A 16,063-nucleotide genomic window follows, 5' to 3' on the forward strand; every position below is an offset into this window, starting at 1 on the left:
ATTTTTATAAAAGAAATAAAAATAACATTTTATTGTACTAAACTTCAGAATGAAATTCTGATCTGATTAGACCTTAATCTTCGCCCATGTTTCACTATCGGTGAAACCGCTTGGCTTGCCACGAGCGGAGCTCGTTCGCGGTTATTGTATTTCTTTACATGTTCCCTAAATCTTTCTTTAGAATGACCAAATCTATATCTATGGAGATGGATACATATTCTACATCTAAAACGCTTAAATATTTTATATGAAATATGTTTATTTATCTTACACATTCTAGATTTTAAATATTGATTGGAATCATTATTATGGTTACTCATATGAGAGTGACTATCTCTATATGGTATAGTTTCATTACATATGAAACACAAATAAGGTTTACTTTGGTACTCATCACAACTCCAACACCAAGCTTTATCTTCACATTTATTAAACTTAGTTCTCATTTTATATTGTGAAATTATATATATATATATATATATATATATATATATATATATCCATATATATATGTATATATATATATATAAATATATATATATATATATATATATATATATATATATATATATATATATAAGTATATTAGTTCAAAATTTGCACTATAAAAATGAGTTATCAAGGTCCTAACGAAAATGTTCAATCTGGGAATGAACAAGTCCATTCTGGAAGTGAGCGAGCTCAATATCATGGACAAGTTCAATCTGGAAGTGAGCGAGCTCAATCTCACGGACAGTTCAAATTTGGCGTTGGACAAGCTCAATCTAGTTCTACTAGCATGGCAGTCCAAATGTTAAAAAATAAAAACAGACCAAGGGAAGAAATCAAACCAAACAAGTAGATAAGTAAAAACAAAAAGTAGAATTAGAAAAATCTTTAGAATCAATCAGAAGGTTTAATCAAATAAATGAAGAAACAAAAGAGTCGCATGATAAAGAGATTGCAACATTAAAACAACGAGAAGAGGATGTGCGTGAGTCATTGCGAAAGGTTGAAGCAAAATATTATCCAGATTTAGATCAAACTAACGATAGAGAATCATCTAAAGACTTCGATCAATCTTAAGATTCAGATTCAGATAGAGAATCATCTTCATCTGATGATTTTGTCTATGTCCAAAAGCCTAAAACAAATTAGTCTAAATGTGAAGCTTGCAATCAAGAGCTAACTCAAAAGAACTATTATAGGCATAAGAATGAGCAATTATTTAACAGAAATAAAATTTTTGAGAGTGCTAATGAGGATGGAATTAAAGATACTAATGAAGAAATAGAACAAAAGATAGATAATCAGAATCCTGAACTAGATGGAATAGAGTATTGTGATAGTTGTGATATGTATCTGGATAATAATACTGAACATGCTAAACATATGGACACATTGAAACATAGGAATAAAGTAAGATTAGTTAATGGGGAAATAATAAAGAATGGGAGTAAGTTTGGATGTGTTACATGCAAGTCTACTCTAAGTCAATATAGTGTGGATCAACATTTGAAAACAAAGATGCATCTGCATAATGATAATTGTAAAGATAAGGATATAACTGAAGATAGTACTATATCTAAAGATAATTCAAGATATTTCAAAATATGTAATACTAGATAAAACACTAAAAATGAAAACAATGAATCAGATGAAAATGAAGAAAATGTTAATCAGAAAAAACCTGTTGATGGGAAGTGGCGAGATAAAGTTAATGAGTTGGGATTAGGTCACAACACCAAGTATAATCAAATAAGGATAACAAGTAGTAATTATGAAGAAGTTAAACTCTTGAATTTATTAGAGGCATTGTATAAAATACATCCCCATATCAATATTAACACCTTTGATGTAGTTAAGTATACAAAACCTACAGATGATAAGTTAGAAGAAATAGAATTCACTTTTAGACTAATGACTAGACAATATAATGGTCCTCCTGATTTGGATATGTTTAATAGTGCACTAGAGACTAGAATGCAAGAACAAGAGATGAATCAATCTGGTTGGAGCATGCAAAGATTTGTTAAAAGAACAATGTATATACATAGGTTTTATTCTACTGGTGCTTGTACTACTGTGTTACCATTCGCGTCTATATAGATACTTCATATACATAATAATGATAATAAATGTTTATTGTGGTGTTTAATTGCTTATCTACATCCTGCATCACGTGATCCAAATAGAATTAGTAAATATAATATTCCAGAGTATATTAATGAGATAAAATTACCAAAGCTTCCACCTCCATATGATTATTATCACTTAAAGAAAACACAAGAACTAAATAAAGATAAAATATTATACAATGTGTTTAATCTAAATAAAAATAAAACTATTAATCCTGTGTTAATCAATCATAATGATCCTAAAGGATGTAATATATTATACTGGGATAATCATTACTTCCTATGTAAAGATGTATCATTTTTATTAAGAAAATCACCTAACAACAAACGTTATCCATGTCTAAAATGTTGTGTATCATTTTTAACTGGACATGCAATAAAAAAAATTTAGATTTATGTAATACACAGAAACATGTGGGACGAAGAATATTCCATAAAGATGAATATCTAAAGTTTGATAAGTTCCATTATAAAAACAGAGTACTATTTGCTATGTATTATGATTTTGAATGTATAATAAAAGATGGAAAACATGTTCCATTGCTTGTGGTTTATACATAAAAATGAATATCCTGATATATTAGAAGATAACTATGAAAGTTATTCCGGTGAAGATATAGTTGATTGGTTCAATAGTAGATTAAATTATTGTAAAAAATTATTTGAAGATATACTTGGAATTAATTTTCCACTTAATGAAGATACTATTACTCCACTTACTACTGAGTGTTTCTATTGTAGAGAGAACTTGGGTAATGTCATTGTTAGAGATCGTGATCATCTTAATGGTACATTTAGAGGTTATGCTTACAATAAAAGTAACCTCCAAGCTAAGAATACATTCGTACCAATGTATGCAGTTAATTCTACTAATTAAGATAATTACTTATTTATAACTAAACTAGCAAAGAAGATTAGAATTAAAGTATCAACTAAAACTGATGAGAATTATGTTAGTGTTGATATGGGTTATGCTAAAGCATTGGATTTGTTTAGGTTCTTCCATCCACTTAGCAAGAAAGATGCATCTGGATAATGTTAAAGGTAAAGATAAGGATATAACTGAAGATAGTACTATATCTAAAGATAATTGAGGATATCGCAATATATGTATTACTAGATATAACAATAAAAATGAACACAATGAATCACATGAACATAAAAAAAATACTAATCAGAAAAAACTTGTTGATGGGAAGGGGCGAGATAAAGTTAATGAGTTGGGATTAGGTCATAACAGGAAAAATAATCAAATAATGATAACAAGTAGTACTTATGAAGATGTTAAATTGTTGAATTTATTAGAGACAATGTATAAAATACATCACCATTTCAAGTTTAACACCTTTGATATAGTTAAGTATACAAAACCTACAGAAGATAAGTTAGAAGAAAACGAATTCACATTTAGACTGAGGACTAGACAATATAATGGTCCTCATGACTTGGATAGGTTTAATAGTCAATTAGAAACAACAATGCAAGAACAAGAGATGAATCAATCTGGTTGGAGCATGCAAAGATTTATTAAAAGAACGATGTATATACATAGGTTTTATCCTACTGGTGCTTGTACTACTGAGTTACCATTCACGTCTATATATAGACTTCATATACATAATACTGATAATAAATGTTTATTGTAGTGTTTAAGTGCTTATCTACATCCGGCATCACGTGATCCAAATAGAGTTAGTAAATATATTAAACCAGTGTATATTAATGAGATAAAATTAGCAAAGCTTGCACCTCCATACGATTTTTTATCACTTAAAGAAAATACAAGAACTAAATAAAGATAAAATATTATTTAATGTGTTTAATCTAAATAAAAATAAAACTATTAAACCTGCATTCATCAATTAATATGATCCTAAAGGATGTAATGTATTATACTGGGATTATCATTACTTCCTATGTAAAGATGTGTCATTCTTATTAAGAAAATCATCTGAACACAAATGTTATCCAAGTCTAAAATGTTGTGTATCATTTCTAACTGGACATGCAATAAATAAACATTTGGATTTATGTAATACACAGAAACATGTGGGAAGAAGAACATTCCATAAAGATGAATATCTAAAGTTTGATAAGTTCCATTATAAAAACAGAGTACTATTTGCTATGTATTATGATTTTGAATGTATAATAAAAGATGGAAAACATGTTCCTATTGCTTGTGGTTTATACATAAAAATGAACATCCTGATATATTAGAAGATAAGTATGAAAGGTATTCCGGTAAAGATATAGTTGATTGGTTTATTAGTAGAGTAAATTGTTATAATAAATTATTTGAAGGTTTATTTGAAATTAATTTTCCACTTAATGAAGATACTATTACTCCATTTACTACTGAGTGCTTCTATTGTAGAGAGAACTTGGGTAATGACATTGATAGAAATTGTGATCATTTAAATGGTAAATTTAGAGTTTATGCTTACAATAAATGTAACCTCCAAGCTAAGAATAAATTCGCACCAATATATGCATTTAATTCTACTAATTATGATAATCACTTATTTATAACTAAACTAGCAAAGAAGATTAGACTGAAAATATCAACTAAAACTGATGAGAATTATATTAGTGTTGATATGGGTTATGCTAAAGCATTGGATTTGTTTAGGTTCTTCCATCAACTTAGCTTAGATGCTATAAATAAAACATTGAGTAATGAAGAATGACAAATTTTGGTTATAGAGACGAATAGGTATATTCTCATATGAATGGTTAGATAGTATAGAAAAACTAGATGAAACATCATTACCACCTAAGGAAGCATTCTATTCTAAGTTGAAACAAAGTGGTATTACAGATAAAGAATGTAAGCAAGCAATAGATTGTTGGAATAATACTGGATGTGAGACAAAAAAGGATTGTATGATGTTATATCTTAAAACAGATGTATTATTATCGGTAGATGTATTTGAAAGGTTAAGAAATAAGTGTTTAGAATATTATGAAATAGATCCTTGCTATACATATTCTACTCCAGGTTTAACTTGGGTATGTGGATTGAAATATAATAATGTTAGACTTAAATATTATAGAGAAAATACAGTTAATATTTATGATACAACACAACATGGTATTAGAGGTGGGTTAGCTTCAGTATTAGGTGATTGTCATGCAAAATGTAAAAAAAAGAGAGATCCTGCGTTTACTGGGAAAAAGAATTATCTAAAATACTTAGACTTCAACTCATTATACGCTTCTGCTATGGCTCAAGCTTTAACTAATGGTGAGATTAAAGTATGTGACGGCAATGATTATACACAATCTACCTCCACAAAATGTTATATCTACACCATTGATGTAAAGTATAATGATTAGTTGAAACAAATGACAAAGAAATATCCATTCTTTCCAGAAAACACAAAGACTAACCTTGATCAGTTTACAGACTATCAAAATAAAATAAAAAGAAAGGATACAAACCAAATGAAAATTAATGTTTAAGTTAACAGATAAGGTAGATAATGTAATTGATGAAGAGATGTTAGATTGGTATTCAGCTAGCGGTTTAAAGTTGGAAGATATTACAATTCAGCGAAAATTAGAGTATGTTAAGAGTGAGTGGTTAAAGCTTTATATTGAGTTTAATATTCAGAAAAGAAAAGAAGCTAAAGCTGAGGGTGACAAATTTGGAGATGTATTCTTTAAACTGATGAATAATGCCTTCTATGGAAAAACAAAAGAAAATGTATACAATAGACAAGATGTAGAGTTAGTTAATGAAGTCGATAGATATATTAAATTAGTAGAAAATAGTAGTTATAAGTATGCTGTAGAGTTTGATGATGATCTAGTGGCTGTACATAAAACAAGAGATAATGTTAAAATAGATAAGTTTTATTATATTGGTTTTGTTATATTAGAAAAAGCTAAGCTATTTATGTATAAAGCTATATATGATTACTTTGAGAAAGAGTTAGATTGTAGTTATCATTATACAGATACTGATAGTATATTTATAAACATAAACCTTTAGATAGTAGTATAGAAACTGAAATGATTAAGATAAAAGATATTTTACATAATAATGAGTTAGGTAAGATGAAAGATGAGCTACCTAATGATACTATTATAGAAGCCTGCTTCCTTAAATTCAAAGAATATTGTTATATTACAGTTAAGTGTGAAGAAGAGAAAAAGTTAAAGGAATAACTAAAGCTACTATTAAAAACCAAATTAATTTGGAAGATTATAAAAATGCTATATATGGGGTTGTAAGTAAATATGTAACTAATTATACTATTGATAGCAAAAGGCATCATTTAGAAACTAAGGAACAGTATACGATAGCTATAGATCCATTTGATAATAAAGGTATTAAATATTTTAATAGTGAGTTTAGATTTTACAATTATTATTGTATAAATATTAGCAAAAATTAAAAATTTAATAGTTCAGCTGCCTTTTTGTTCAAGTTATCCACGAAGTGGTTACACCAATTTTTGCAAGTTGGTTTTACGTGCTTGTTACACGGTCTCACTAGTTTTAGATGCAGAGAAGTAATTGTCAATTAAAACTTAATTTGATTAACTAAAACGAACGTTTTCGAAAATTGCGTTCATCGTCAGGTTTAAAAATTAAATGAAATCATTTACAAGGTATACAAACTTGTCTTTGACTATAATTCTAAGAAATGAATTGAAATAACATCGAATTTTTGCAACTATTTACAGTTAAAAATACATTTACAACATTTTTTTACACTTATTACACTAATATCAGTTCATTTTTTATTCCGGATTTTATGAAAATCCCGGGTATAATGCTTTCTATTCCTGAAAAAGAATTTTTACTTTCATTCATATCTGTTTTTGTTTTTTGCTTTTTGGGGTTGACAAAATTTCGAATTAACATGTACCATAATATTTTTTGAATTTCAAAAGTCCAGTTTTTGTATTTGAACTAGTATTTCAATGTCAATTCCCGCCCCCGATACTCATCGCGCGTATTTAATTGCGGTTTCAGCTTTTTGGTGTAAATCGCTACTATCGTCATTAGTTTTTCAACCCCGCGACATGCATCAAAAATCTCCCATTTTTTATGTTATGCGTTGTACCACAACATTCAACAAGGTGTTGTCCGATAGGGGAATCCTTCTTTCGATGCTCTGAAATTCTAGTTGAAACATGTCAGCTGGTTTGGCCAACATATGGAACTGCATCCATTAGATGTAACTTTATTTTACTACATGGGATTTCAGATTTTTATAAAAAGGTGATTTCAGGGTGGGCAAGCAAGTTCTTAGCTTTCTTGTTGTGAAAATCATTTGAATAACAAACAATTTTTTCAGTCTACTTGCAAAATTTTGCCTGATATTTCCTCTGTATTAACAAAAAAACTAGGTTTAGGCTCCCTATTGTTAAGACTTTTAACTTTTTTAAGATGTTGTTCATTTTGGGGTGGTTTTGTTGTGAACTTTTCCTTCGTGACTATTTTATCCACCGTCTCAATAACAATACTGGAGGTTCACTCCGTTGGGTGTTCACTAGTTTTATACTAGTATCTGTGGACGTCCACTGGATTCAGTGGGAATAGTGCCCAAACTATCCGTCTGATAACGGTTAACTACCAGCTTAACTCGACACTAGTGGTTTGCACTAAGTGACACAAGAATTTATAGATTTTAAATATAAAAGAAGTGAATATAGAGTAGTGGATATATAAAAGGAATTAGAGTAATGTATAAATTGGTATCGTATCGCGGTTCTCTGCTGCGGAGGTACCATATACACATTACTCCCGGGATAGAGAGAACAGGTCTCCGAGGGGTTTTTTTTTGGGTACTTTAGCTAATCCAAACAACCTTGCCGGTTCTGCTCCAGTGGTCCTTGAAGCTTCGTAAACCTTAACCGGCATCTTCCCTATTTTCCTCATATCCAAAAGTTTATGTACTGAGTACATAAAGTTATATTCTTAAGTTGACATTGCCTCTCTTACAATTAGCATTTTTTTATATTTATCAGAGCAAATTAACAATGTTCTTCTTTTCTTTTATATATTTCTGTAATACAGTATTTCAATGCATTTCCCAAAGGTTGTTTGCTATCGGTGATCTTGAAAAACTTCTGGATCTTCTCCATTTGCCCCCTCCCCCAGCTTTGTGGGCGCATATTATTTGCATCCCCGAGACGCACGTGCAATATTTTTACATAGTGATTTACTCTGTGATGGCACGTGCTCTGTAACTGGAGGGCGCATAAAGTACTGGGGGTGGCACAAATGAAAAAGATCCAATTCTGCATTCACAATTTTGGCTAATATTACAGCAATTGGTGTTTGAGTTGTAAATTCCCGCCCCGATACTCATCGCGCGTATTTAATTGCGGTTTCAGCTTTTTGATGTACATCGCTTCTATCGTCATTAGTTTTTCAACATCGCGACATGCATCAAGAATCTCCCATTTCACGTTATGCGTTGTACCACAACATTCAACAAGTTGTTTCCGATAAAGAATCCTTCTTTTGATGCTGTGAAATTATAGTGGTAACATGTCGGCTGGTTTGGACAACAAAGATAGAACTGTATCCATTACATTTAACTTTATATACCACATGGGATTTAAGATTCTTATCAAAAGGTGATTTCAGGGTGGGCAAGCAAGTTCTTAGCTTTCTTATTGCAAAAATGATTTGAATATCACGCAACCTGCAATGTACTTGCAAATTTTGCGTGATATTTCCTCTGTATTGAACAAAAAACCTAGGTTTAGGCTCCCTATTGTTAAGACTTTTAACTTTTTTAAGATGTTGTTCACTTTAAAGTGGTTTTGCTGTGACTTTTCCCTTCGTGACTATTTTATCCAACATCTCATTAACAAAACTGGAGGACCACTCCGTTGGGTATTCACTAGTTTTATACTAGTATCTGGGGACGTCCACTGGAGTCAGTGGGGATAGAATCCAAACTATCCGTATGATAACGGTTAATTACCAGCTTAACTCGACACTAGTGGTTTGCACTAAGTGAGACAAGAAATGATAGATTTTAAATATAAAACAAGTGAATACAGAGTAGTGGATATATAAAGGGAATTAGAGTAATGTGTATATTGGTATCGTATCGCGGCTCTCTGCTGCGGAGGTACCATATACACAATACTCCCGGGATAGAAAGAACAGGTCTCAGAGAAGTTCCCTTTTTGTGTACTTTAGCTAATCTATACAACCTTTCCGGTTCTGCTCCAGTGGACCTTAAAGCTTCGTAAACCCTAACCAGTATCTTGCCTTTTTTCCTCATATCCGAAAATTTATGTTCTGAGTACAAAAAGTTATATTCTTAACTTTACATTGGCTGTCTTAAAATTTGCATTTTTTTATATTTATCAGAGGAAATTAACAATGTTCCTCTTTTCTTTTATATAATTCTGTAAATACTGTATTTCAATGCACTTCCCAAAGGTTGTTTGCTATCGGTGATCTTGAAAAATTTCTTGATCTTCTCCGTTTCCCCCCCCCCCAGTTTTGTGGGCGCATATTATTTGCATCCCCGAGACGCACGTGCAAATTTTTTACATAGTGATTTACTATGTAATGGCACGTGCTCTGTAACTGGAGGGCGCATAACGTACTGGGGGGGGCACAAATGGAAAAGTTCCAATTCTGCATCCACAATTTTGGCTAATATTACAGCAATTGGTGTTTTAGTTGTAAATTCCCGCCCCCGATACTCATCGCGCGTATTTAATTGCGGTTTCAGCTTTTTGATGTAAATTGCTTCTATTGTCATTAGTTTTTCAACCCCGCGACATGCATCAAGAATCTCCCATTTTACGTTATGCGTTGTACCAGAACATTCAACAAGGTGTTGTCCAATAGGGGAATCCTTCTTTTGATGCTCTGAAATTCTAGTGGTAACATGTCGGCTGGTTTGGCCAACATAGATGGAACTGCATCCATTACATGTAACTATATATACCACATGGTATTTCAGATTCTTATCTAAAGGTGATTTCAGGGTGGGCAAGCAAGTTCTTAGCTTTGTTGTCGTGAAAATGATTTGAATTTCACACAATTTTTTCAGTCTACTTGCAAAATTTTGCGTGATATTTCCTCTGTATTGAACAAAAAACGTAGGTTTAGGCTCCCTATTGTTAAGGCTTTTAACTTTTTTAAGATGTTCATTTTGGGTTGGTTTTGCTGTGAACTTTTCCTTCGTGACTATTTTATCCAACGTCTCATTAACAATACTGGAGGACCACTGCGTTGGGTATTCACTAGTTTTATACTAGTATCTGGGGACGTCCACTGGAGTCAGTGGGGATAGAACCCAAACTATCCGTCTGATAACGGTTAATTACCAGCTTAACTCGACACTAGTGGTTTGCACTAAGTGAGACAAGAAATGATAGATTTTAAATATAAAAGAAGTGAATATAGAGTAGTGGATATATAAAGGGAATTAGAGTAATATATTGGTATCGTATCGCGGCTCTCTGCTGCGGAGGTACCGTATACACAATACTCCCGGGATAGAGAGAACAGGTCTCAGAGAAGTTTCTTTTTTGTGTATTTTAGCTAATCCATACAACCTTTCCGGTTCTGCTCCAGTGGACCTTAAAGCTTCGTAAACCCTAACCAGTATCTTGCCTTTCTTCCTCATATGTACTGAGTACATAAAGTTATATTCTTAACTTTACATTGCCTCTCTTACAATTTGCATTTTATATTTATCAGAGGAAATTAACTATGTTCTTCTTTTCTTTTATATATTTCTCTAAATACTGTATTTCAATGCACTTCCCAAAGGTTGTTTGCTATCGGTGCAATATTTATACATAGTGATTTACTATGTAATGGCACGTGCTCTGTAACTGGGGGGCGCATAACGTGCTGGGGGGGGGGGGCACAAATGGAAAAGATCCAAATCTGCATCCACAATTTTGGCTAATATTACAGCAAATGGTGTTTCAGTTGTAAACCATCTGATTTTAAATCAGTGGATGTCATTCTGGGGACTTTGTCTGCAAAGGACCCTCTCTGGTTGAACGTTTTTTTTGTTTTTTAGGTGTTGATGAAGTTAAACAAACAGAAAAAGCTTTAATGTCCAATGCACGTAAGTTTTTTAAAATTCTTTGTTCAGTAAATGTAGTTTTTTATGTATCAGAAGATATTTATTGTTCTTTAATATTGCGAATTTTTAAAAACAGGCAGAGTTCTTCCTTCTTTGCGGGGAGCCGATGTATCAGTACGTGGGTGTATTGAGTCAACTACATCTTTTGGATTGTTTGTGAAGTTTCTATTATTGGAAGTAACTCTATTCTACTGCCTCTCTTATATTGATGGAATCGAAGAGCATTTGGGAATCACTCCAGGAAACCTCATTCCAAGTTTTAAAGTGTGGACTTTGTTCACCTATGCCCTCATAGACATTCATTGGTGGAATCTGATTAGAAACTGGGTGTTCATATGCCTCGCAGGAAAATTTGTCCAGCCGCTATGGGGAGACTTAGAACTTCTCTTGTTTTACTTAATCACTAACACGTTCAGTGGACTTTGGACAACATTTATGTTTCTCCTCTCCTTCATGACTGTTGGCAATGAAGAATTCCTTTTCGAGACTAAAATATGTGGGTTGTCGGCATTCATTGGTGGCGTTTTCATTGCATTCAAGCAGCTGCTGCCTGAAGAAGTGATTTCGTCTCTCCCCTTTTTGCATATCCGAGTGAAGCATTTGCCGTTTACGGCATTTGCCCTCTGTTTGACTATGACACTCCTGAAGATATCCGGAGGTAAGCTGAACATCGTTATGCTCACACGAGTATGCATTATTGGGGGACTGTATATGCAGAATTCCGAACCATTAACGGGATGAGAAAAGAAGAGATTTTTCCGTTTGTGCCCCCCTCCCCCGGATGTTTAAAAAGATCCCTTCTTCTCTCTCTTTACTCCGCTCTTGATTTAGATAGAGATACAAGTTAGACTTTAGCATTGGGACCCGTGCACTCTCTACAGATGCGCAGAATAGAAGAGTTGTAGACTAGCGACTTAGACCTTTCATTAGTCAGGCAAATTTGAATTATCTAGTGAGCAATAAACATCCAAAAAGTTTACCGTGCCATCAATCCATATTTGAAAAATTCAATGCCTCAATGGTTAGAAAGTCTGCCATGAAGACGCATGGAAGCCATGGCCCTTCCGGTTTTGATGCCAACGAATGGCGATGGCTTCTGACTTCCTATAAGTCGTCCTCAATACGTATATCTACGTCTTATTTGACTTTCCTTCTCTCATATAATTCTTGTCGGTTGATAGCTCTTGATAAATTCCCATGACCGATAGGAATTGGGGAAGTCCACAGGCGAATTATTGGAAGAACTATTGTCAAATGTATTTAAACCGACCTTAAGATATTAGGTGGTGAGCAGCAATTATGTATCGGTCAAAAAGGCGGAATTGAACATGCGATCCATTCCTTGAGAGCTGCTTTTAAGAACACAGATTTTGAAGCGATCTTGCTTACCGATGCAAAAAACGCTTTCAATAGTCTCAACCGTGATCTTATTATCCGAAACATTGAGTAAGCATGCTCTTCGCTCTATCATTTCATGTGTAATTCATATCGTGAACCATCAAATTTGTTTATTAACAAACAAACATTATTCTCTCAGGAAGGTAAAACCCGAGGCGACCCCCTTGCGATGTCAATGTATGGAATTGCCATTATCCCCTTAGTTGAACTTCTTGACGATTGCTTCACAGTTCAAAAGTGGTATGCGGACGATGTTAACGCTGTCTGCTCTCATGATAACATGAAAAAGCTCTTTGACTCATTGATAAAACATGGTCCTGCTTTTGTTTACCAGCTGACCAAATGCCACATCATTACCAAAGAACATCTTTTTGGAAAAGCACAGCAGATTTTTGTTCACGATGAAGTGGAAATAGTTGACGGCTGTAGAGTACTTGGTGGTGTAATAAGTTCTGAAAATGCAAAAAAAAAAGAAATTTGTAGAAAGATCACTAAAACAGCAGAAATAGTTGTTAAAAAAGCTGGCCGCTCAAGCCACTTTCACCTCAAAATGTTTATGAATCGTTCACTTCATCGGTTCAGCATAAATTGACCTTCTTAGCGCGTACAACATTCAATATTGAAGACCTTTTACGAGAATGTGAGAAATCTATCAACGATGAGCTATTACCTAATCTTTTAAAGAATCCCGCCTACAATCAGAAGTACAGGAATATCTTCGTTGTCGATAAGGGAGGGTGGCCTGAACATACTTAAACCTGAAGACCGCTTCAAGGAATATGAGCAATCAGTTCAACTGTCAAGTCCCTTATCCCTATCGCAGCCTGAAGCCGAACTAAAGCAACAAATCATACAAGAAATAAAAAAGGAGAGAGCTTGCTATCAAATAGAGAAAGACGAAAATTAAGAGGGAATTAAATAAGATTAAGATTCGCTCTCTTGACTTGGCTAGTGAAAAGGCAGCATCAAGCTAGTTGAACGCTATGCCATTGAAGCGATATAAATTTGACTTAACGAAAAGCGGGTTTCGTGATGGCATTGTTCTTCGATATGGCTGGGACCCAGTGAAGATGCCATCACTATGCGCATGCAATGAAAACTTCACTGGCACAGGCCCTCCACTGTCCGCAAGGAGGATACACGCACATGAGACATAATGAGCTTCGCGATTCTTTTGCGAACTTGTCAAGTGATGTATGTCATGATGTCGAGATCGAGCCTCATCTTTAGCCGTTACAAGGGGAAACCTTTCCTCTTAAATCAACAACTGATGATGATGCAAGATTAGATATCAAGGCCAACGTACTTTGGGAATCGAGGTTTTACAAAACCTATTTTGACGTGAAAATTTTCAACCCGCAGGCAAAAAGTTGTCCTGAAAGCAGTAGCGAAGCTTACAAGTACCATGAATCTATCAAAAAGAACAAATATGAACAAAGAATAACTGAGGTTGAGAGAGCAACATTTTGTCCGCTTGTCTTCGGATGCACTGTTTGAGCTGTCCCATCAGCTTCAAAAGCGTTGAAACAACTGGCATCAAAGCTCTCTGCTCGAAAAGGGGACAGCTACACTGATATATCATATCATATCTAAGGACAAAAATCGGCTTTGCTCTCCTGACGATTTCCTTCTGCATTCGTGGGCCAAGGACGCTTAGGCTGTGCGAAATTGTTGATGCTTCGATGGGAGCTGAGGTTGAAGAAGGGAGGCTGTTAGTTTTACTCTTCTACTTTAGTCATAATGGTTTGTTTTGTGCTGTCTGTCTTTTGTTTTACTTTCTCAGCTGATGTTTATATCATTTTTTATAGATTTAAACAATGGAAAATGTTTTATGAAGACGTAGTGCTGGGAGGGCACCGGATCAGTCAATATTCACCTTGTTGGGAGTGGCGTTTCTTAATTTACCTTTTTCTTTGCATTAGTCAGGTAAGCCTCAAGATATTAGTAATAATACTTCTTGAGACGCCATAAGGTCTTTTAGTTTACATTTAAGTCAAGCATCAGATCTTGTTTTATCTGATGCGACCAGTGTTGATTGTAACAGAAAAACAAAAGTCAATAAACAATAAATATTTTGTAACCAAATGATTAAACCAATTGAAAATGGAAAACGAGATAGCATTATGTTACGCACTAACTTTTAGTTTTTCTCTCGGTGTTGTAGAGATCAATAATTGGAGTAATCAACTTGAATAATTTTCATTGTACAAGGAGTTATTCTGGTTGTTTCATAGTGTGGTTTTTAGTGGATATATTTTGAATAAAGTTAGCCAGTATTAGTCTTTTATTGAGCGGCTCAGATGCGTGATATATCCACTTGTTGCCTTGTATTTTAATAGCTTTACGGAGTTATTTTATTTCTATTGAAGCCGGTTATAACTTAGTGTTTTATAAAGATTTTCCAGTTCAATCTTTAATTATTCTAACGAGATTTATCAATAAATTTCAACAAGAAGTTAATTTTTGTGAAGTTTCAAGAGATTATTATCAACTGATTGAAATACTGGCTAGATATGGCCTTGAGATCTATCTGAATAAGAACTAAATTATAGCACTCTTTGTAGAAACATTACGTAACTATGAGGCACGAAATAGGCGCATGACACTAGCGGACTTTCCATGAAATTTTTAAGAAGGAACTGGGTTTTACAATTTTTCTATAAAAATATATAATCAGCACGAATATAAGAATATACACGTTTTTGTTGGAACCACCCAATTTACGTTTTCGTTTTCATAGAAAAGAAGTTGGAACAAAAGCGTTAAAGTTAAAGACAATTGAAAAATTTAAAGTAAATAAAGTTCTAGTGAAACCAGTGGTAAAATCCATGAAACTAACCAGTGCTTTAAAACATTCATTCAACCAGTACACTCATGTTATTCTATCCAAGTTTAGAGCCTTCATTCAGTACCATTACCTTTTATTATCACAGTGCTAATTCAATTCTCTCTTCTCTCAGCCTTAACTCTGACTTATGTTCTAACTCTTAACCTCTTTAACGTTCCTTAACAGCATTTTATCTTGGCCTAACTTTGTTCATATTCCCCTTTATTTTAATTTGTCTGAACTTAAAGATGTACAAAGTTAAGACAAGATTAAAGGCTGTTAAGGAACATTAAAGAGGTTAGTTTAGGCTTATTCAGAATGAAGAGTTAGAACAAGTTAGAGTTAAGGCTGAGAGATGAGAAAATTGAATTAGCACTGTGTTAATCAAAGTTAATGGTACTGAATGAAGGCTCTAAACTTGAATGGAATAACATAAGCGTACTGGTTCAATGAATGGTTTAAAGCACTGGTTAATTTCATGGATTTTAGCTCTGGTTAATAGAACTTAATAAGTAAACTGGGAATTAATTAGATATAAGGATAATACTTTCCGAACTTTTTCAGACTTTCAAGAACTTAAAGCATACTTTTCTCTCGGGCTGAAGCTCCGTGGTCTTGTTCAGCTTGTGC

General features: G+C 33.4%; 1 protein-coding gene across 1 annotated transcript in view; it reads left to right on the forward strand.

Annotated features, from left to right (window-relative positions):
* The window catches only part of LOC142354418 (transmembrane protein 115-like), a 341,897-nt gene that overhangs the window by 278,776 nt on the left and 47,058 nt on the right, over window positions 1–16,063 (forward strand). The window contains exons 2-3 of the mRNA XM_075406702.1: window positions 11,140–11,190; window positions 11,285–11,866. Of these exons, the coding sequence (XP_075262817.1) occupies window positions 11,178–11,190; window positions 11,285–11,866 (595 nt within the window). The 5' untranslated portion in view covers window positions 11,140–11,177. The remainder of the gene's footprint in view (window positions 1–11,139; window positions 11,191–11,284; window positions 11,867–16,063) is intronic.

The sequence above is a fragment of the Convolutriloba macropyga genome, chromosome 15 (assembly GCF_964194025.1).
Source record: "Convolutriloba macropyga chromosome 15, txConMacr16.3, whole genome shotgun sequence".
Taxonomy (NCBI): Eukaryota; Metazoa; Xenacoelomorpha; order Acoela; family Convolutidae; genus Convolutriloba; species Convolutriloba macropyga.